The 24,908-nt window shown below is 35.1% G+C and overlaps 1 protein-coding gene across 1 annotated transcript; it reads left to right on the top strand.

The window, feature by feature from the left end:
- Positions 1 to 1,874: 1,874 nt before the first annotated feature.
- Positions 1,875 to 9,880, top strand: CLEC2A (C-type lectin domain family 2 member A). The gene is made up of 5 exons (XM_059934944.1): positions 1,875 to 1,920; positions 1,983 to 2,075; positions 4,713 to 4,818; positions 6,401 to 6,495; positions 9,798 to 9,880. The coding sequence occupies exons 1-5, from the start codon at positions 1,875 to 1,877 to the stop codon at positions 9,878 to 9,880; spliced, it is 423 nt and encodes a 140-aa protein (XP_059790927.1).
- The last annotated feature ends 15,028 nt before the right edge of the window (positions 9,881 to 24,908 follow it).

The raw sequence follows: 24,908 nt of genomic DNA, 5'->3' as shown, positions 1-24,908 counted from the left end.
CAGACGCGCAGGCTCAGTAGTTGTGGCTCACGGGCCCAGCTGCTCCGCGGCATGTGGGATCTTCCCAGACCAGGGCTCGAACCCGTGTCCCCTGCATCGGCAGGCAGATTCTCAACCACTGCGCCACCAGGGAAGCCCAGGAGTCAGGCTTTGCAATATGAGTCACGGTGAGCAGAGCAGGCGTATGTACAGATGGAGCAGAACACGAGGAAAGAAGCCCCGCTGACTTGAAGAAAGCGTGGAGATTTCTCTGGTCTCTCACACAGCTATGGGATTTAGACTCCAGATAATATTTAAACAGGTATCTGAGGGACAGAGAGCGAGGGTCAACATCTAATTTTCATTAAGAGCCTGTGCACCTTTAAATAGCTAATATTTTATTTTAGCCTGCCTTTCTTTCCTTCATATTTACGTTTACAAACACGATGAGATCCTCTTTTGAGTATTGTTTATATCATGAATTATGCTGAGTGTTTTCAACCCCTCAGTGGTGAACATTTCATAGCAATTTTTCTTAAATAAATAGACAAGTGAAAGCTTAGATTATTTAGCTGAGATTAAACTAAATGACGGAACTACATTTTCAGCTCAGTTCTGTCTCATGCCCATTGTAAAGATTCAAACAATATGGAAAATAATATATTTTAGAAAAAATAGAAGTCATGTATAGCATCACCAGAGCAAATTTTGGCAACATCTTTCCTTTCTTCTGCACAAGGACTAGGATTTAAACGTGTATAAAACGTGTTAGCAGGTTGAATACATGCTTTGTTAAAATATGGTTTACATGCTGTGCAAGAACAAAAAATATTCTAAATTTTTTCCGATTACTATGCTACAAAAGATAACCATTGTCAGCAAAAGAAGGATGTGAAATGGGACTTGTACGTTTTCACTAGGGTTATCTGGAGTGGTGACTCACATTTCAAGAGAGCCACCTTGCATCTCCTAATGATGGAATTGCCATCAGTCCCTAATAAGATCAAAATAGTACTGAAAAGGAACAGAGTGTTCAATGATGGGAATTTGATAGATAAGGAAAGAGAGAGGAGGAGAACAAAGAAGGAGTAGATAGTGAACTTTAGGATTGTAATGAACAGGGGTTTGAACAATTTTTAAAGGAATACTTGTTGAGATTGGGAGAGTATGTCCTGTTCCCTTCCAATTGAGAGCACGCATTGAACCTTTAAAATATGTGTCAGATCAAAACAGTATTCTGGTTAAAGTAATTCACCAACTTCCCATATCACTTAGAATGTTAGCCAAAACCTTAGAATGGAAAAAATCAAAATTAGCTTCTTGTTACTTATCTGACCTTTTTTCCCACTGTTCTCCATCTTCCGGACACAAATGACTTCCTCTTTCCGAAATAAGCCAGGCATACTCCTGCTTTAGGCTCTTCAGCAGTTCTGCCAAGATGACGTTTCCCTCCCATCTGCCAAGATGGTGAGTTTCACTTCCCTAGCTTGGATGTCCTCTCCTGTCTTTAATCTTTTCATTTCTTTGAGGTAACAGTAACCCTTTATTTCTTACCTTGGTCCTTGAGCACTAACTTATATTTATGTCTCTAGGTCTCTTCCTTGATTACTAAACCTTCTGCATTGTTTTTGGTAGGATGTCAATATAGACCATGAGATGTTAGCAGTTCCATTTCTCAAAATAGAAAACAGGACAATAGAATAAAGTATAGACTTCTTAACCACTAAATGGTCTTCCTTATGAACAGAGGAATTGAATTCTTTCATCATTCCATGAGTGAAGCTAATGTTTAGGCCTCAAACTATGGGAGTAAAAATTAAAATTGATTCACCAGAATGAGTAGAAACACTTTTTTTTCAATATTATCTGCAAAACCTTCAAAATGTCCCAAAGCTATGGAATGTTCAGAGGAATGGATTGGAGTAAGAGGAACGTGTTTCTATTGTTCTTTTTTAAAAATTTTTATTGGAGTATTGTTGCTTTACAATATTGTGTTAGTTTACATTTTTCTGATGATACCAGAAATTGGACAGCTAGTAAAAGATTTTGCAGTTCACAGGGATCAGAACTCACTCAGATTGATACACCAGAGGATACGGTAAGAAAAGGGAAAGTTTTCAATTATTTCAAAACTTAATTTTGTACAGAGAGAATAAAAATGATAAAAGCAAATAGTCTATGATAATGTCAGCGGGGAAAAAAAAATTTCCTCTGCCCTTCTAGGTTCTTCTGGCTGATCTAAGAATGAAACTGACATGAGACATTAACAGGAGAGAACCAGATTTAATTACATACATATGGGGGCTCTATAAGAAAATGACACCCAAGGACAAGTTAGGCTATTGTGGCTTATATGTCATCAGAGAGAAAAAGTAGGGGGTAGGGGTTTGGAACTTCAAAGGGGAAGAAGCAATTCACATGAAGATGGAGAAACAAATGTTTGGTAAACAAATATTTGCTACGCCATGCAGAGACAATTGGACACAGAGTGGACTTTGGTCTCCTGTCCGGCAGAGTTCCCCCGGCCATGCATAACCCATATTCTTTGTAGATATCTCTGGTGAAAGTGCACTTCCTGGACCAAGTCCTTTATCTAAATTCTTTCAGGCAGTTAAGGAGGAGGTAAAAAGAAAGCATTTCCAAGTCTTCTGCTTCCTAAAAATAATCAGCTTAAAATAATCCTCATGCCAAAGAGACACATACTGGGGTGACGAATTTTGCTCCCCTACAATAATACATGTCACACAGTGTTTTAAGCACTGTTAACTATAAAAACTCATATGATCTTCAGCTAATGTCTATGAAGTAGATATTTAAATATCCTTATGTTAAAGATGAGGAAAGTGAGGCACAGAGATGAATGTAATCCAGGCATTGCCACATAGCTACAAATTGTTGAACTGAGATTTGAACTTAGGCAAGTTAGCTAGTGATGTTATGTCCTTAATCACAACGCATATTGTTTATATAGCTAAATGCCTTTGGTCAATGTTCTTAAATTATTAAATCCTTTTTAATAAATTTACATTTGCATTCTGCCAAGAAGAGCCTGGGAAAAACGCAACACCCACAAAAAAGATATGGCCCTTGGAATTTGGAGAGGAGGGTATGAAGGAAATATGTGCAGTTTGGAGAATGTGAGACAATGAATGGAAGAAGTAAAAGAGGGCCAGGGAGAGGGACATGGAATCCAGGGGCACAGGGTAAATGGAGAGGTTTTTTTGTTTATAAAGGAAAGTTAACGAATAGGTTTGTGGTCCAATAGCAAGGAGTCAGTAGGGGAGAGACTATTCAGGGATGGCGCTCAATATAGTTTATTGGAATAAATCATATTCACCCAGAAGTTAGATTTCTGATTATAGGAGAAAATATGCAAAGACATTTTTTCTTCTAGTTTTACTGTGATATAATTGTGTAAGTTTAAGGTGTACAGCATAATGATTTGACTTACGTAGATCATGAAATGATTATCACAATAAGTTTAGTGAGTATCCATCATCTCCTATAGATATAAGATTAAAGGAACAGACAATTTTTGGTGTGATGAGAACTCTTAGCATTTACTTTCTTAACCACTTCCACATGTGACATACAGCAGGTCCATTCTATTTACCCTGTTGTGCACGACATCCCTAGCATTTCCTTCTCTTACAACTGGGAGTTTGTCCCTTTTGACCACCTTCATCCAATTCCCCCTACCCCCCGACTGCCGCCTCTGGTAACCACAACTTTTCTCTGAGTTTGTTTGTTTGTTTTTGAAGCATAATTGACCTGCAACATATGTCAGTTCCTGTTACACAAAACAGTGATTTGGTACTTCTATACTTTTCAAAATGAGCACTAAGATAAGTCTAGCTATGATATGTCACCATACAACGATATTAAGTAGTTATCGATTATATTCCCCACTCTGTACGTTTCATACCTGTGACTCATTTATTTTGCAACTGGAAGTGTGTACCTACCTCAACTATTTTTTTCCTCTCCCCACTCCCCTCTCTCTGCTGGCAACCACCTGTTTGTTCTCTGTATCTAAGACTGCTTCTGTTTTGTTGTGTTTGATCATTTGTTTTTTAGTGTCCGCATATAAGTGAAATCCTACAGCAATGACATTCTTATTCTGGTATCTACTCAAAGTAGTTTCTGAGTTTTCCTATTTTAACAGTAATTATACTTTCCATTAAACACCTTTAACCCCTCTATGATTTGAGGGAGAGGATCAGTGCACAGAACAAGATATAAGCGTTAGTTCTCTGTCACCCTTAAAGAACATACAGTTCAGTTCCTATAGAAACTGCTCAGCTCCTGATTTTTTCATCCAGATATAACATCCTATCAGTTTAGAGTCTTTGTCCTTCACTCTGTGACTAAAACATACTGATGGTTTACGCAGTAGAATTTGAAGGGAAGGAAGTCAAATGTGTTTTTCTCATCAGTTTCTTATTTGAGAGAGAAATTACCTTTAATGATAATTCAAGATATATTAGCTCAGAGAGTTTTGATGACTTGATAAAAGTCACTCTACTACTTAGAGATATTTAAGAAGTAAAAGAGCAAAGTGAAAATCATTCTGATAAAACTAACCTAAACATCACCATCTGTGTTGTTTGTTGCTATGGAAGCATTAAGGCATGCAGATTAGGATGTAAATCATAAAAGATGGGATGTTGGGGTGAGAAGCATGCTAGCAATGTACTCTAAAATATGAAGGAATGGAGAATTCCTGATTTTTGTGAAATTTTTGAAGAAGCACACAGGAAATTCTATGTACTGGATTGGATTGAGCAGAAAACTAGGAGAATCTTGGAAATGGACAAACGACACTACATTTAATGCTTGGTGAGTTTCAAATTTAGTAGGAAAGGTTTATTCTGGTGCTGTATAAAAAATTTAAATCATTTTCAGTTGCATTATTGTAAATAAATCTCCCTATTCTCTATGTGTAATTACCTTTCTGTTTCCACCCTGTGACATGTGTCTTCTCACATTGAAACACACCCTAGAACAACCCACTTTCCTTCTATGTTGTTAACATGACACTCAGTGAAATTTTCCACTTTTATTTTTGTTTCTTATTTCACTTTATTTTTATTGCCAAGCTCTTGCTAATAAACCCTCCTTTTGCTAATTCAAATTCAACTATTCTGCAAATTCAAAGCCAATGCTCACGTATTACCTGTACCTTTTAAATTCATGTAAGATCTCTTTTTTCTTTAAAGAGTTAGCGGCCAAGGGCTTCCCTAGTGGCGCAGTAGTTAAGAATCCGCCTGCCAATGCAGGGGACACAGGTTCGAGCCCCGGTCTGGGAAGATCCCATATGCCGTGGGGCAACTAAGACCGTGTGCCACAGCTACTGAGGCTGCGAGCCACAACTACTGAGCCCGTGCACCACAACTACTGAAGTCTACGCGCCTAGAGCCCATGCTTCGCAACAAAGAGAAGCCACCGCAATGAGAAGCTCGCTCACCGCAACGAAGAGTAGTCCCTGCTCACCGCAACTAGAGAAAGCCCACGCACAGCAACGAAGACCCAACGCAGCCAAAATAAATTAATTAGTTAATTAACTAAAAAAAAGAGTTAGAGACCATATAATTGTTTTTTAACTTTCCAATTGTCCATCATAAGCAATGTTATTTATTTATGTAACCATTTCTTGAGTGAATGTTGTTTCCTGACTTATATACTATTTTACCTGAAAGCAATATACTATTTTACCTGAAAGCAAGGGCTGTATGACTTTTCTTTTGTACCCATGTCTTTCTGCCTTAATATTTCATTAAGTGTTAGATAAAAAAAAAAAAAAATGGGAACCAATTTTAAAATATGGAAGACAGGACAAATTATACTTATTACAAAAAGAGAAAAAAAAATGGTCATCGATTGTGCAAATTAATAAAAACTATTATAATTAGTCTCTTTGGTTTCCATCTGAGTATATTTCAAAAGTACCAAATGAATATAAACCTTGTTTCTTACTTTCAAAAAGGAACATTGGCTAAAAATATATCAGGTAATATGCCAGGGGACTGCTTTAAAAAAAATTCCATAGATCTTTGGATTTAGAAATACTCTCTTTCTCTCTTTCAATAGAAATAGATATAGATAGATAAATGTAGATAGATATAGATTTATATTTATATCTATGATTTCTCTATGTCTATTTTTATCTCTTTCTACTTTTGTTCTAAATAAGGTTACAGATTATGCTAATAATTATAATAATATTATATACCTACATTCTGTCTTTAAATACTAAATATCTACATTCCTTTAATATACCAGATATTTTGGGGGTAGAGTATGGCGATGGGTATGAGGCTCAGTGTTTTGTATAAAATGTTTCAAATTACTCTATTCTTAATTTTATTTTTGATTACCGGTGTAAGTAGTTCCCAAACTAATTTCGATTGTTTCTTTTCAGGTTTGAAATTAGTGGGAATGGATCCTTTGCTTTTTTGAATTCTGATGGAGTCTACAGTTCCAGGGGATTTATTGATATCAAGTGGATTTGCAGCAAACAAATATCTAATAGAGAAGATAAACTGGAAAATGAATAAGAGCTGGAATAAAGAATTTTGCAAGTGTTATTTATTTTTTTAATTTAAGTATAGTTGATTTACAATGTTGTGTTAGTTTCTGGTGTACAGCAGAGTTTTGCAAGTATTAAACAAAGGAATTAAAAATTGTTGAATGAATGAATGATTTTAAGTAGAACCTCATGAATTCAAGACACATAACTGCCCATTATGAGGACAAGTCAGGAAACTTCTGTTAAATAGGACCAAACAAAGTAACAAGAAACAATTAGATGACATTTACTGCATTGATGGTGACGATAAACAAATTTAAAGGGTTCTATATTGATAGGTCAGCCAAGACCTACAGCTTAAAAGTTAGAGAAACATATGTGCTTAATATGTGTAAATATTACAAAATACTAACTATAGCAACTTTGGCTTCAAGAAATGTTACTAGAGAATCACCTATCAACAGACATGTACTTCAACAATATCCTAAAAATAAGGGAAAACCACCAGGAAGGACCCTAACTCTACAAGTAATAATCACAGATAAATTACCAGAATTATGTATTAAAATTACAAAGCTTAGATTATAGAATATAAACTAGAAGAATAACATTAAAAGTGATTAAAAATAGATTATTGAAAAATATTTCAATTTCCCAAGTAAGGACAAGGAAATAGGATGGGCTTATTATGTATCCCTGGATATGTCATAAAATTCAAATCCTGCAGCGTATGGGAAAAATTATATCAAGCCTGCCTTTGTTACATTAGTTTGAGTTAAATTTCCTGCCTAGGTAACTGTAATCTCTGAGTGCAAGAAGGAATGTGAGTGTAGGTGAATACATAGACACTTAGCAGGGCAGAGAAGCTGGAGAAAAAGAGAGTGTCTAGGTTACAGGGTAAACACACAGAAACATACAAACCAGTCCTTCTCCCAAATCTTTAATGGAGGCTTACTTCCTAAATTAGTTGCAGATGAAAACTTTCTGATAAGTGAAAAAGGAGATTCTTGAAAAAGGAGCCCCACTGGTAAATGTTTTCCCTGGTACTATATATAAATGCAAATACTTGGCAAATATCAGCATATTATCAAGCATGGGCATATTATATCTGTTCATCATTTGTCACCAAGAAAACCTGAAAATATGAAATTTAGATGTCATTGTGTATTACAGTTTGATGTATTAAATTTTGGTTCAGATAAAGTTCAAGTTTTACTTGACTTATAAGTTTTATTTTTATTGTTGGTTCATGGTTACAAATTAATTTTAATTGCTTAGCAATTTAGAGTAATTCATCCCTTGTTTTCCTCTGATTCACACCTACCAGGAATACAATACATTCCTGATGGCTTAGTATGAACTCCAGACAACTTTTTGATGGAGTTAAATTACTACCGCATTTACATAGTGGACAGAGCTGTTGTGTTTATTTTGAAATATGACTGTGTTTTGGATAAATGCGAGAAAAAGAAGATATTTTACTTTGTACAGAATTTCACTTAGAAAACTTAGGGAGTGAGACAGTTCTCAATATAACAATGCTTAAATATAAATTTGATTGTAGGGAAATGAATTGTAGAATCACATTAAACACAAGATTGTATTTAAAGAAAAAGCCCACCACGAAGAAAAATAATGGCATAACCATATCTATGTACTGGTCTATTATTTCACCAAATACACAGGAAGAGTTAGAACCCAGGAATAGGGAATAAGCAGGATTAGAAGATTAAATTGAATTACTTTTAGACACTGAAATGATAGGGAATTACGTTTTCTAGTTTAAAAATGTTATATTTTCTTATTTTGAAGTTTTATGTCTGAACAAAATACTTGAAAAATTTTTATTTGTATTTAAAAAATAAATTTGTATTCCGCTAAAAAAAGGAATAGGGACTGTTAACATCCATACGTATTTCTTCCAATTCTTTAAATGCCCAGGTTTGCTTTTGGTGTTCAGACAACATCTCTCTGGCAAATGCCATTAAATTTGGAGTCACAGTCTTCAAAATACACCTGATTTCTTGTTATGACAGCACAGCTCATGTTATCAACTGGTCCAGTCATTGAAAAACCAGGAGATAAAAGGCAGACTTTAGAGCATTTATCTTAAAATAATGGTTGGATTTCTTAAAGTTTCCCCCAGCCAAACTTCTGTAGGTATTTTTCTTCAGCAGTCAGAATGTTGCAGAGGTTTTAGAATGGACCCTTCTTTTATTGCCAGTGATTGTGTTTGGGAATTCTTGACTTGTTTGTCCTCCACCCCCTCCCCTCCAGGATGTCTCTTTTTTATTTTTTTTAAATAAGTACCTGAATTAACTCTTTTTTTTTTTAATTAATTTATTTATTTATTTATTTATTTATGGCTGCGTTGGGTCTTCGTTTCTGTGCGAGGACTTTCTCCAGTTGCGGCAAGCGGGGGCCACTCTTCATCGCGGTGCGCGGGCCTCTCACTATCGCGGCCTCTCTTGTTGCGGAGCACAGGCTCCAGACGCGCAGGCTCAGTAGTTGTGGCTCACGGGCCTAGTTGCTCCGCGGCATGTGGGATCTTCCCAGACCAGGGCTCGAACCCGTGTCCCCTGCATTGGCAGGCAGATTCTCAACCACTGCGCCACCAGGGGAGCCCCCAGGATGTCTCTTATCTGAGTATCATTGCCAGGGGAGCTCAAGCCTGAAGACCAGGAGCATCCCTGACTCTTCCTTCCCTCTCAACCCTCGAATTACGTGTATCAGCAAGTCCTGGGTATCCTATCTCCGGGTTAGTCCTTATATCCATTCGCTTCTCGCCCAGGCTACTATACTTCTCTTTCTTACTGGTCATAGCCTTCTAACTGAACTTCAGTTTCAATTTCACTTCCCATCTATTCATTTTCCACATAGCAGCATAAATAATTTCCTTTAAAAGGTAATTAGATGTTAAAATGAAAGTTTTTGGTAAAGACTGCATGGTGACAGGTATTTTACATACCAGTGGGAGTTGTGAAGCAGTAAACTAGGGATTTTTTTTTTTTTAAGTTAAAGTAGAAACTGTTTAGATAACTGTTAATTTCCTCAGTTAACTTCAGTGGTATGATAAGGTTAGGAAAATGTGTGAATAGAATACTTTTGGAGAGAGCTATTTCCTTAACTATTCTTTCTAGGCACTGATTATCGTTTAAAAAAAATAAAAACCAAACACTGTTATAACCATCTGTGTATCATTTTTCCTTGAATAATTAAATGAAAGCTTTTAAAAAGAGATATGTTGCCCTAACAACATATTTGTTTCCAAATAAAAGGGGAAAAAAAGAGCCTCGGTATTTCTTACTAATTTTTGTCAAGTTTGCAATCAAAGCAGGTCCAAAGAATGAATACTATCACACAATACTTTAGTTTTACGTTCGTGAAAGACGATAATGAATGGAGAAGAGAAATATCTAGGAATGGATAAATATCCAGAAGGAAATGAACTATCACTTCATGGTCCTTGCTCCAGACTTGCCAAATCTTAGGTATTCTAGCAGGGTAATATGTAAAGAAAATGAAAGCACAGAGAACATGTAAATGTATATGATACTTAAGAATTTTAAAGCCTTCTTACATGTATTACCTTATAGTGTTCACACAAGAACATTGTGAGAAAAGCTTCATTGTTCTTTTCATACATGTGAAAAAATCGATATCAACAAGTTTAAAAGAATTTTCTAAGGGCAAAATTTCAAATTCACACTTTCTGATTTCAGCTCAAGGGATGTTTTTATATATTCCAGGTGCTTTTATTTATAAGTGAATTTTATCTTTGCAGTTTGTGTATAGAAAATATTTGCTTAATATTATTTTAAATGAGATTTAAATCAGGTTAACAATTTTAAAATAATTACCATTTTGACAATAATTTCCAGGTGCCATAATACACACTTTCTATTCCCATTAGTAAATGTTAAAAGAAGAAGGAGAGGAAGCAAAGAAGAAAGGGAGAAAGGAAAGAAGAAAAAGAGAAGTAGAAAAGAAAAAAAAGGAGAGAAAAAATTTTTCAAAAGAAAAGGAGGAGAGGAAGAAGAAAGATAAAAAAACTAGAAAGCGGGCTTCCCTGGTGGCTCAGTGGTTGAGAATCTGCCTGCCAACGCAGGCGACATGGGTTCGAGCCCTGGTCTGGGAAGACCCCACGTGCCGCAGAGCAGCTGGGCCCGTGAGCCACAACTACTGAGCTTGCGCGTCTGGAGCCTGTGCTCCGCAACAAGAGAGGCCCGCGCACCGCGGTGAAGAGTGGCCCCCACTTGCCGCAACTACAGAAAGCCCTCGCACAGAAACGAAGACCCAACACAGCCATTAAAAAAAAAAAAAAGGCTAGAAAGCAAAGAAGCTTAAATAAAAATACCTTTCTATGAATAAAACATCAATACTGCCACCATCCCTCCCCCTCAAATAAGTACTCACTTTTTTTGTTCCACAAAATATTCATTTATCCACATCCATTGTTTTCCTGGGGATGTACTATATAGTCCAATCCAACTAGGTTGTCCAGATTTTAAACTTTTCTGTATGAACTCCTATAGGAGAAATAGTGTATTCATTCATTCATTCATTCATTCATTTATCTTAAAAAATTTTGATGCCTTCTATAGACTAAGGCACTGAACCAGGCATTAATGAAATGGTAAATAATCATTTCTTTCAGAATAGTAGGGTTTTTAAAAATAAACAATAGCAATTGTATTATGATTAAGGAATGTTCGAAAGCAATGACTATAAACCACCCACACTTAGAATTGCACTTAGCGATTCACCCTTGGACACTTAGATCCTGTTTTTGATTCCTCACCAGTTCTTTTGAATTTTGAGTCACCGGCAAAATATGCCTGTAGCTTTGCACAATCATGTTGACTCTCATTCCAAGTTTTAGAAGAAGCTGAAAACCTGTAACATTTCCCTTGGTTCAATAGCGAGTCATTTGGGCACACATAATTATTTCCTGAAGGAAAATGTAGGGGAAAAAAGCAATTAAAGTACAGTCAATAGAGAAAGCATGAATAGTAAATCAAATGTGATTGACTGGAAAACAGATTTTTGCCAACTCACTTTTTGTGATTAAAAGACACCTCTATTAGCAGAACGAGAATATAATTAATTCATAATCTGTGTATTTCCTGGAATGGAGGCAGGGTTTTGGGCTATGGGTTGCAGAGAACAAAGCTAATGAATTCTGCCCCCTCATAACTAGGGTAGACAAATATATAATATTTTTTAAGTGTTTATAACTAATTGAGAAATTAAAAACCTGTTGTTTGAACCTCTCCACTATCTGGTTCTAATTCCTTTTCCTTGAGGCTGTCCTTACAACCTGCACTTCATTTCTGCGAGATTACTTACCATCACCATTCCTTATCGTATTGTGTTGGTTGCTTTTATTCTCCTGTGCTTTTCATTCACACTGTTGCCTTAGCCTTGAATCGCCTTCCCTTCCTTCTTCATCCTCTAAATTATACTTCTAATGATCAATCGTATTTCCACCTCAAAAACAAAACTTTTAACCAGTCATAATTTCTGCCACCTCTAAGACTCATAATACTCAGGTGCCACTTAGCAAAGGATGAACTGTCCATGTCCAGTCAGTTGTGAACAGCTCCAAATCTTTTATCTGACTGGAAGTTTCTTAAGTTGACTGTCATATTCATCATTGAATCTTCTATCATATAGTACTTTAATTATAGTGCCTAATTGTTGATTGTTGAATGATTGAATTAAATACCTATAAGTCAGGGCATGTCATACTTTTCATTGCTAATATTTTAGCCTGTCATCTCTGAGCCTAAAATTTTGTAAAAATTTATTTTAAGAAATTGAATTAATATGTCCAACTAAGATGGGAAAACAAAGTCACATCAGCAAGCATGACTTGAAAAAGACTTATCATGGACTAATTTCAATATATCAAACATATTATATATATCCTTAACTCATTAATATACTTTGTTCCAGGGCAAGAGTTGCCAGTCCTGAATAATATAATCTGGCAAGAATATTTGATGACTCAGGATAATTGGATTCCAATCTCAGCTGTACAAGTATGTAGTCATGTGCTAAAAGATATAAAATAACCTCAAATATACATCCCAATTTATGATTGGAGAGGGGATATTTATTCACTATTATTGGTGAGAAAGAGTCATTTGGACAGTAATTCCATTACATGGATACTGATAGACTGGTCAGTAAAGTACAGTTCTAGAGCTGCAAAACACACTGAAAATACTCCAAAAGATCAGTTTAATATGTTAAAACCAAAGAAGGATGCAAAATGTGGACACTTCTTGTCCAGAGAGTTATTATAAGTTAATTCAGCTTCAAGTACCATGTTCTATAATAAGAAGAAATGTCATGGGGATGAGAATGGAGAAAAACATTTATTGAGCAATACTTTGTATCAATTCCTATCTCAGATGCCTTGCATAATAGTAACAGCTAACACATAATGCCATTATTGTGGGCCAAGCAGGTTTCTAAGCACCTAACATATATTTATTTTTTAAAACAACTTTATAAAATAAAGGAATGTGTTAAATGACACAATAGAGATATAAACAGAAAAATCCAGAATATGAGAAATTAGACACAACCATGACCCATTTTTTTCCCTATTAAATAAATGTCTGAGAAAAGAAAATAAAAGGAAGAAAAGAGAATGTATAGATTAAGAGTCATTTTAACTGATGCAGTTGTGGTCTTTGTTCTGATTCTAACAAATGAAATGGAAAAAAAAATTTTAATGCTGACGGGGTAGTAGATGATATTAAGAGGTTATTGTCAATCGTGTTTTAGGAATTGTGGTAGACAGAATTCTGAAATGGCCCCAAGAGTCACACTCTTGGTGGGAATGTAAAATGGTGCAGCTGCTTTGGAAAACAGTGGCAGTTCCTCCAAATATTAAACAAAGAATTGCCACGTGACTCAACAATTCTACTGCTAGGTATATACAAAATTTAAACATACACCCACACTCACGTCAAAAAAGAAATGGTAATTATGTGACGTGATGGAAGTGGAAATCATTTTGCAATATATGTGTATTAAATCAACCCATTGTACACCTTAAACTTATATAATGTCATAGGTCAATTATATCTCAATAAAGCTGGAAAAAAATAAAATGGCCTCAAGCTTGCTGTCCTGTGTAATTTGCTCTCCTTCAGTGTGATTTGAGCCTGTGAATATGATGGGATATCATTCCCATGAGTAAGTTATATTATATGACAAGATGAAGGTATTTTGAAGACTAAAGAAAAGTCCACAATTAGTTGATTTTGAGTTGATGAAAAGAGAGATTATCCCAGGTAGGTCTGACTTAATCAGCTATGAGAACTTAAGAAGGGGAGTGGGCTTTTTCAGAAGAGACAGATAACTCCTATTGTCTTTGAAGAATTAAGCTTCCATAACTTGAGAGGATGTACAAGAGTTCGTCATTAGCAAGGAAATGCAGGGGCCCTCTAGGAGCTTAGAGCAGCCCTGTGTAAGAGCCAGCAAGAAAGCTGTGACTGCAGTCTACAGCCACAAGTGACTGAATTGTACCAACAACTGCATGGGCTTGAAGAAGAACCTTAGATCCAGAAAGGTGCATGGTCTGGTCAACAACTAAACTGTATCCTGTGAGATCCTGAATAGAAGACCAAGTTAGGCTGTGCCCAGACTCCCAACCCATGGAAACTCTGAGGCAATAAATTGTGATTTTAAACTGCTAGGTGTATGACAATTTGTTACACATTAAGAGAAAATGAGCACAGGACTTATAGTGACATTGGGATTGTGTTAAGCCCTTAACTGTAAGAATCACATACTAAAATATGTAACTATTAAATGGCGTGATACCTGGTATTTGCTTTAGTAAAATCTAGTTTGGGAGAATGATGTTGGTGGAGACATAGATGAAATAATATTCATTACATATTGATAATTGTTGATGCCATTTGAAAGGCACATGGAGATTTATTATATAATTCCCTCTACTTTTAGTTATATTTCTCATAATGCAAATCTAAGAATATAATAAAACAAAACCTTATGACATAGATGTTATTATCACCCTCAATTTACAGACGAGAAAGTGAGTCACACAGAGATTACATGACTTTCCTAAAGTCATACAACAGATAAGTATCAGAGCTGAAATTCCAACCCAGTTAGTTGGTCTCCACTGCCCGTGTTCCTAATCACTGAGTCAGTGAATAGCAATCTAGGTATATGAGAATAAAAAACTAGCACAAAATAAAGGCACGCAAATAAAAATTCAAAATTCTCTCTTCTGCTATGCCTCTACTCTCCTCCTTCCCCGGAATTAACCACTTTTTACCATATCTGTTTTTACTTCTTTAAGTACTAATCAAAATTCTAAATATTGTGTGCATTCTTAAACTTCATACCTATTACTTTTTTGTATATTATTTTTTCCAGTGAAGTTTTTAATTAATGTTATTTCATCTTGTTGCAGACACACACAAAAAGCCTCCTTTTTACCATATCAAGCTCCTTCAGCTTCTTATTTGTATTATCTATAGATTGTTTTATACGGACTGAATTAATTGTTTTTCAGGAACACAGGACCGCTGATAATCTGACATGTCTTTTCATTACATTCTTGGGCTAGCTTCACTCTATCTAAAATTAGCCCCATCCCCTTATTTGTTCCAAAAGAATGCATGGAAAACTTAAGTTAAAATCAAGTTTGTTTATAATTCTGAGAACACTGCTACAGTGTTAAAGTGGTATCTTTTTATGTACATTTAAAAATCTGAGGCAAATTTGTCTTTTCTTTGGTAGAAAATGAATTCTTCATGTAAACTTTTAGGATTATGTCTTTACCCATGGTGTCCTGAAATACACTGAATCTATTCTATCTATCTATCTATCTATCTATCTATCTATCTATCTATCTATCTATCTAATCTGCCTATCATCTATCTATCTATATCATCTATTTATCTATCATCTATCAGTCCATCCATCCATCCATCCATCATCCATTCATCCATCCATAATCTATCTATTTATATCTATTTTTGTATCTTATTCTGAATTTTGTGGGCTCTTGTAAGCTGAAACCTTGTGTTTTGGGAGTTTGCTTTTTCCCCTGAATTTTTAAATATTATTATTATTATTTATTATTTCATATCTAATTTTTTCCCCTTTCTTGTCTTCTGAGAAATTTTTAAAGAAATATTGTCATTCCTAGATGACATTATTTTGTGTTTTTGTCTCAGATATTCTCATATTTATTTATATTTATTGATTTTTTTGGACAATTACTCTATGCTCTGTAATATTTGGTTAGCTACCATGAGTTTTTAGATAGAAAAGACATAGGAAATAGCTAAGATAGTCAATAGACCAATACACTACTCCCCTTGCCCACTCCAGAACCAAAACAAGGAGACATACACCCTACTGTACCAACCAACACTCTACAAAAGAGGAGCCCTAGCTTATGTATCTAGTTTATATATATATATATATATATATATATATATATATATAGACATATATATATATGTTTTAAGAGCATTTTTGTTTGTTTGTCTGTTTGTTTTTGATGCAATAGGGTGGCAAATGCCACAGTGTAAGTGGAGTAAGGGGTTGTCGAGACACCAGTCTAAAAGAGCGTTCCTTAAAGTCTTTCCATTAATTACTTTGCTTTAGACTTCTCTTTACACTCTGTACTCTTAGCTCTGAAAGTGGTGTCCTGCCTGGGTTTGGCTGTGAGGAAGGGCTTTCATCCAGACTGTAGCTATCTATCACCCTTTCTCTGAACTGTGGTTCTCTCCATTGATTTAGCCAATAGCACTATTCCATCAGCTTTTCATTTTCTTTAGAATTTTCTTCCCTTTCATTCTGTGCTATTAATTTATTCTATTTTGTTATTATTATTTTTTTTACTATTCTAATATAAAATCTTGGGAAGGAGTGTATGTAAATATTTATTGTCAATACTTTGTTTTGAACTGGAAGCATGGAAAATATTTTTAAACTGGTCAAAGTACAAGCACAAACTTAATAGAAACATGAATATTAAAATTGCCACTAACTTATTAGAATAAAAATATCAACAGGAAAGAATATTGTCCCTACTAATATTTCATCAATGTGTTAAATTTTATTGGTTTTCTCTCAATAGCATCTTTCTCAAAGAGAATGATCGAGCCCTATATTTTCAAGAACTACGGTTTCAAGAGAAAGAAAGTTTTAGAAATCATGAATTAGTCTGATTGTTTCAAAGAGAACAACTATAGAATACACACATTAAATACTACTTCAGAAAAAAAAAGTGCAGATACTTTCAAACAATTGTCTCTCAGAGTGATACCAGTGAGCACATAGTTTTTGTAAAAATACATCATTAATTTTTTATAAAATGTCAATCTTTTACTGGAGGTTCTTCATAAGAAGAGATGTGGAATAAATGTTAATTTTATATTTGAGTGTTTCTTAATTTTTCTTAATTTAAAAATAACTTTATAATATGACATATATGACTGGCCAGTTTAATTTACCAATATTGAGCTACAGTGTGGAGCTTATCTTGATATTAAAAGAAACTAAAGATCAATTTTTTTTTTCTGAAAGTGAAAAAATAAAGACTCCATACTCACCCCAAAAGTTCAGGCCAATCACTGCTGTCATGAAAATAAGGATCCCAATGTATCCAAGTACTAGCATGAGACAATAACATGTAGATACAGGGAGAAATCTGAAACTTTGAAATGTTTTTTCAGTAATTTTAGAACTCTGTGATTGTTCACTTTATAAACATTTTTCTGTTTTATTTTTATTACAGAGAAAAATCCATGTTCATTTTAGACAGCATTAGAATTTATGATTAATTTATGTATAATCTTTTCCCTTTAATATATTTTAATTTAATCTTTATTTTATAATTTTAATTTATAACCTAATTTATGACTGAAACTTATGATTAATTGAAAATAAAAAATATTTACAGTACAAAACAATGTTATTGAATGTGTTGGATTGTTTTGTAATTGTCTTGCTTTGCTAATTATTTGGTGATTTTTTGATGGCTTAAAATGATTTATTAAATTCTCTATATAATATATAGAATATATTATTTATGTATACATATATTTTATATTTTATAAATATATGAATAATATATAATGCATATATAATGTAGTGTAATATATTAAAAGCATTAGGTATTAGTGTATAAAATATATAATTTATATTCTATACATAGAATAATATATATATATCAGGTACTGTCATGTATATTATTCATTTTAATGACTCACTATACAAATAAAAGGATATTTATTGAAGTTCTATTAGGTACCAGTCACTGTACTGGGAATATTGCCATGTTATTCCACTTTTACATATGCTATATTTTATCTTCCTGGCTTTGATATTTTGGACAGGACTCAGCATCAACCTAAACAGCATAGATCTCTGATTAATGATGCTTATCTAGAATTTATGTCATAGTAGTCCCTTGGCTCAGCATTGGCAGGAATGGTCTCTTTACAGAGGGGTAAACAGAGAACTTCCAAATATGTTAAACAGGGATACTATGTTACTATCCTCTTTCAATTTTATCTATTTTTGTCCACATTGCTAGCACTTTTGAATAAGATGGATATATATATGCTTTCCACAAACAAAATAAAGATACCTTTTTATATGCAGACATCATAGGAATATTATCTCAGTTTAGAAGCATTCTAGCCAGACAACCTGCCATACTATTGACAATGAGAACATCAAGTGATTTGATATTCAAATAATTATTAACCAGTTTTTATTAGTGGATCTGTTTATTGCTTTGGTTGCTCTCTTCCTTTTATATTTTGATTATTTATTTATTTATTTATTTTTTTTTTTCCTTTTTTCTCCTTTTGTGAGTGTGTATGTGTATGTTTCTTTATGTGATTTTGTCTGTTTAGGTTTACTTTTACCATTTTCCTAGGATTCTGTTTGTTCGTTTTCTTCTTTTTTTTTTTAGTTTTTTTGTTTGTTTGTTTTCCCTTTTTATAAGTGTGTATGTGTATGTTTCTGTGATTTTGTCCATTTAGTTTCATTTTACCATTTGGTTTGGGGTTCTACCTGTTTGTTCTTGGGGTTTTTTTGGTTTTCTTTTATTTTCTTCCTTTTCTTCTGAGTCGTGTGACTGGCAGGGTCTTGGTGCACCAGCCGGGTGTTGGGCCTCACCCTCCAAGGTGGGAGAGCCAAGTCCAGAACACTGGACCCACAGAGACATCCCAGCCCCACATAATATCAAGAGCTCTTGCTGAAGAGCTCTTCCAGAGATCTCTGTCTCAACACTTAGACCCAGCTCAACCCAATGGCCAGCAAGCTCCAGTGCTAGATGCCCCATGCCAAACAACTAGCAAGACAGGAACACAACCGCACCCATCAGCAGAGAGGATGCATAAAGTCATACTAAGTTCATAGACACCCCAAAACACACCACCAGATGCGGCCCTGCCCACCAGAAGGACAAGATCCAGCTCCACCTACCAGAACACAGGCACCAGTCCCCTCCACATGGAAGCCTACACAACCAACTGAACCAACCTTAGCCACTGGGGGCAGACACCAAAATAAACAGGAACTAAGAACTTGGAGCCTGTGAAAAGGAGACCCCAAACACAGTAAGTTAAACAATATGAGAAGACACAGAAACACACAGCAGATGAAGGAACAAGGTAAAAACCAACCAGACCAAACAAATGAAGAGGAAATAGCAGGCTACCTGAAAAAGAATTCAGAGTAATGATAGTAAAGATGATGCAAAATCTCAGAAATAGAATGGAGAAAATATAAGAAACGTTTAACAAGGACCTAGAAGAACTAAAGAACAAACAAGCAATGATGAACAACACAATAAATGAAATTAAAAATTCTCTAGAAGGGATCAATGGCAGAATAACTGAGGCAGAAGAACGGATAAGTGACCTGGAGGATAAAATAGTGGAAATAACTGCTGCACAGTAGAATAAAGAAAAAAGAATGAAAAGAATTGAGGACAGCCTCAGAGACCTCTGAGACAACATTAAACACACCAACATTCGAATTATAGGGGTCCCAGAAGAAGAAGAGAAAAAGAAAGGGTCTGAGAAAATATTTGAAGAGATTATAGTTGAAAACTTCCCTAACATGGGAAAGGAAAAGGTCAGTCAAATGCAGGGAGTGCAGAGAGTCCCATACAGGATAAATACAAGGAGAAACACGCCAAGACACATATTAATCAAGCTATCAAAATTAAATACAAAAGAAGATGTTAAAAGCAGCATGGGAAAAGCAACAAATAACATAAAAGTGAATCCCCATAAGGTTAACAGCTGATCTTTCAGCAGAAACTCTGCAAGCCAGAAGGGAGTGGCAGGACATATTTAAAGGGATGAAAGGGAAAAAGCTACAAACAAGATTACTCTACCCAGCAAGGACCTCATTCAGACGTGATGGAGAAATCAAAAGCTTTATAGACAAGCAAAAGTTAAGAGAATTCAGCACCACCACACCAGCTTTACAACAAATGCTAAAGGTATTTCTCTAGGCAGGAAACACAAGAGAAGGAAAAGACCTACAAAAACAAACACAAAACAATTAAGAAAATGGTAATAAGAACATACATATTGATAACTACCTTAAATGTAAATGGATTAAATGCTCCAACCAACAGACATAGACTGGCTGAATGGATACAAAAACAAGACCCATATATATGCTGTCTACAAGAGACCCACTTCAGACCTAGGGACACATACAGACTGAAAGTGAGGGGATGGAAAAAGATATTCCATGCAAATGGAAATCAAAAGAAAGCTGGAGTAGCAATTCTCATATCAGACAAAATAGACTTTAAAATAAAGACTATTACAATAGACAAAGAAGGACACTACATAATGATCAAGGGATCAATCCAAGAAGAAGATGTAACAATTGTAAATCTTTATGCACCCAACATAGGAGCACCTCAATACATAAGGCAAATGCTAACAGTCATAAAAGGGGAAACTGACAGTAACACAATAATAGTAGGGGACTTTAACACCTCACTTTCACCAATGGACAGATCATCCAAATTGAGATAAATAAGGAAACACAAGCTTTAAATGACACATTAGACCAGATGGACTTAATTGATATTTTTAGGACATTCCATCCAAAAACAACAGAATACACTTTCTTCTCAATTGCTCATGGTATATTCTCCAGAACAGATCATATCTTGGGTCACAAATCAAGCCTCAGTAATTTTAAGAAAATTGAAATCATATCAAGTATCTTTCCGACCACAATGCTATGAGACTAGATATCAATTACAGAAAAAAAAAACTGTAAAAAATACAAACACATGGAGGCTAAACAATATGTTACTAAATAACCCAGAGATCACTGAAGAAATCAAAGAGGAAATCAGAAAATACCTAGAAACAAATGACAATGAAAACATGACGACCCAAAACCTATGGGATGCAGCAAAAGCAGTTCTAAAAGGGAAGTTTGTAGCAATACAATCCTACCTCAAGAAACAAGAAACATCTCAAATAAACAACCGAACCTTACACCTAAAGCAATTAGAGAAAGAAGAACAAAAAAACTCCAAAGCTAGCAGAAGGAAAGAAATCATAAAGATCAGATCAGAAATAAATGGAAAAGAAATGAAGGAAACAATAGCAAAGATCAATAAAACTAAAAGCTGGTTCTCTGAGAAGATAAACTAAATTGATGAACCATTAGCCAGGCTCATCAAGTAAAAAAATGGAGAAGACTCAGATCAGCAGAACTAGAAATGAAAAAGCGGAAGTAACAACTGACACTGCAGAAATACAAAGAATCATGAAAGACTACTACCAGCAACTATATGCCAATAAAATGGACAACCTGGAAGAAATGGACAAATTCCTAGAAAAGTACAACCTTACAAGACTGAACCAGGAAGAAATAGAAAATATGTACAGACCAAGCACAAGCACTGAAATTGAAACTGTGATTAAAAATCTTCCAACAAACAAAAGCCTGGGACTAGATGGCTTCACAGGTGAATTCTATCAAACATTTAGAGAAGAGCTAACACCTATCTTTCTCAAACTCTTCCAAAATATAGCAGAGGGAGGAACACTCCCAAACTCATTCTACGAGGCCACCATCACCCTGATACCAAAACCAGACAAAGATGTCACAAAAAAAGAAAACTACAGACCAATATCACTGATGAACATAGATGTAAAAATCCTCAACAAAATACTAGCAAACACAAACCAACAGCACATTAAAAGGATCATACACCATGGTCAAGTGGGGTTTATCCCAGGAGTGCAAGGATTCTTCAATATATGCAAATCAATCAATGTGATACACCATATTAACAAACTGAAGGATAAAAAACATGATAATCTCAATAGATGCATAAAAAGCTTTCGACAAAATTCAACACCCATTTATGATAAAAGCCCTGCAGAAAGTAAGCTTAGAGGGAACTTTCCTCAACATGATAAAGGCTATATATGACAAACCCACAGCCAACATCATTCTTAAAGGTGAAAACCTGAAACCATTTCTTCTAAGATCAGGAAAAAGACAAGGTTGCCCAGTCTCACTGCTATAATTCAACACAGTTTTGGAAGTTTTAGCCACAGCAATCATAGAAGAAAAAGAAATAAAAGGAATCCAAATCAGGAAAGAAGAAGTAAAACTGTCATGTTTGCAGATGACATGATATTATACTTAGAAAATCCTAAAGATGCTACCAGAAAACTACTAGAGCTAATCAATGAATTTGGTAATGTAGCAGGATACAAAATTACTGCACAGAACTCTCTTGCATTCCTATACACTAACAACGAAAAATCTGAAAGAGAAATTAAGGAAACACTCCCATTTACCATTGCAACCAAAAGAATAAAATACCCAGGAATAAACCTACCTAAAGAGACAAAAGACCTGTATGTAGAAAATTATAAGACACTGATAAAAGAAAGCAAAGACGATACAAACAGATGGTGAGATATACCATGCTCTTGGATTGGAAGAATCAACATTGTGAAAATGACTATACTACCCAAAGCAAGCTACAGATCCAATGCAACCCCTATCAAACTACCAATGGCATTTTTCACAGAACTAGAACAAAAAATTTCACAATTTGTATGGAAACACAAAAGACCCCGAATAGCCAAAGAAATCTTGAGAAAGACAAACAAAGCTGGAGGAATCAGGCTCCCTGACCTCAGACTATACTACAAAGCTACAGTAATCAAGACAGTATGGTATTGGCACAAAAACACAAATATAGATCAATGGAACAGGATAGAAAGCCCAGAGATAAACCCACGCACATATGGTCACCTTATCTTTGACAGAGGAGGCAAGAATATACAATGGAGAAAAGACAGCCTCTTCAGTAAGTGGTGCTGGGAAAACTGAACAGCTACATGTAAAAGAATGAAATTAGAACACTTCCTAACACCATACACAAAAATAAACTCAAAATGGATTAAATATAAGGCCAGACACTATAAAACTCTTAGAGGAAAACATAGGCAGAACACACTATGGCATAAATCATAGCAAGATCCTTTTTGACTCACCTCCTAGAGTAATGGAAATAAAAACAAACATAAACAAATGGGACCTAAGGAAACTCAAAAGCTTTTGCACAGCAAAGGAAACCATAAACAGGATGAAAAGACAGCTCTCAGAATGGGAGAAAATATTTGCAAACGAAGCAACTGACAAAGGATTAATCTCCAAAATATACAAGTAGCTCATACAACTCAATATCAAAAAAACAAACAACCCAATCCAAAAACGGGCAGAAGACCTGAATAGACATTTCTCCAAAGAAGATATACAGACTGCCACAAACACATGAAAGAATGCTCAACATCACTAATCATTAGAGGAATGAAAATCAAAACTACAATGAGGTGTCACCTCACACTCGTCAGAATGGCCATCATCAAAAAATCTACAAACATTAAATGCTGGAGATGGTGTGGAGAAAAGGCAATCCTCTTGCACTGTTGGTGGGAATGTAAATTGATACAGCCTCTATGGAGAACAGTATGGAAGTTCCTTCAAAAGCTAAAAATAGAACTAGCATATGAGCCAGCAATCCCACTACTGGGCATATACCCTGAGAAAACCATAATTCAAAAAGAGACATGTACCACAATGTTCATTGCAGCACTAGCTACAATAGCCAGGACATGGAAGCAACCTAAGTGTCCATTAACAGATGAATGGATAAAGAAGATGTGGCACATATATGCAATGGAATATTACTCAGCCATAAAAAGAAATGAAATTGAGTTATTTGTAGTGACGTGGGTGGACCTAGAGTCTGTCCTACAGAGTGAAGTAAGTCAGAAAGAGAAAAACAAATACCATATGCTAACCCATATATATGGAATCTAAAAAAGACATTGTTCTGATGACCCTAGGGGCAGGACAGGAAAAAAGACACAGACGTAGAGAATGGACTTGAGGACATGAAGAGGGGGAAGGGTAACCTGGGACGAAGTGAAAGAGTAGCATTGACATATATACACTACCAAATGTAAAATAGATAGCTAGTGGGAAGCAGCTGCATAGCACAGGGAGATCAGCTTAGTGATTTGCGATGACCTAGAGGGGTGGGGTAGGGACGGTGGGAAGGAGGCTCAAGAGGGAGGGGATATGGGGATATATGTATACACATAGCTGATTCACTTTGTTATACAGCAGAAACTAACACAAGATTGTAAACAACTATACTCCAATAAAGATGTTAAAAAAATAAAATAAAATAATTTATTTTAGAAAGAGTAAATTTAGACACTAGTATGTTGTTTATTAAACTTGTCTATAGAACTTGTAACAGATCTAAAATAAAGACCAAAACCCCAAAAACAACCTTGTCCCAGATACAGCAGCCTCAAGGAGCAAAGATAAATGTTTTCTTTTTTCTTACCCTACCCTCATTTCCAATGGATTATTCTGCCAATCCCATCGATGTTTTGTGAAGATTAAAAAATACAACATGTCTGTATAAAAATGCTTTTAGGGCTGTAAAACACTATATACCACTGCTACTCCCACCATCAGTACTTGTTCTTTACCTTCGAAGTATAACCTACCTCTTCATGTAGATAACACACCCAGATAGTTGCGTCTCTTTCTTATGTTTTGTAGGAGAAATAATTTATGTAAAAATACTATTTTTGACCTTTTAGTTGAAAGTTACATTCTTATTCTCATGCTACTACTTTGATGGGATTATACATTATGCTGTTAGCATTTCTCTGGCATCATGGTTGCAGAATTGTCTTTTTACTGTTGATGCTTACATGAGTCTGAACAATTTATCTTAGACAATTTATGAACGTCTTTTAAAATGCCAGAATATGGTTAATTTTAGCACTTAAAAATA

Source organism: Balaenoptera ricei, chromosome 10 (assembly GCF_028023285.1).
Source record: "Balaenoptera ricei isolate mBalRic1 chromosome 10, mBalRic1.hap2, whole genome shotgun sequence".
NCBI lineage: Eukaryota > Metazoa > Chordata > Mammalia > Artiodactyla > Balaenopteridae > Balaenoptera > Balaenoptera ricei.
This window is presented reverse-complemented; position numbering and strand designations above follow the sequence as displayed.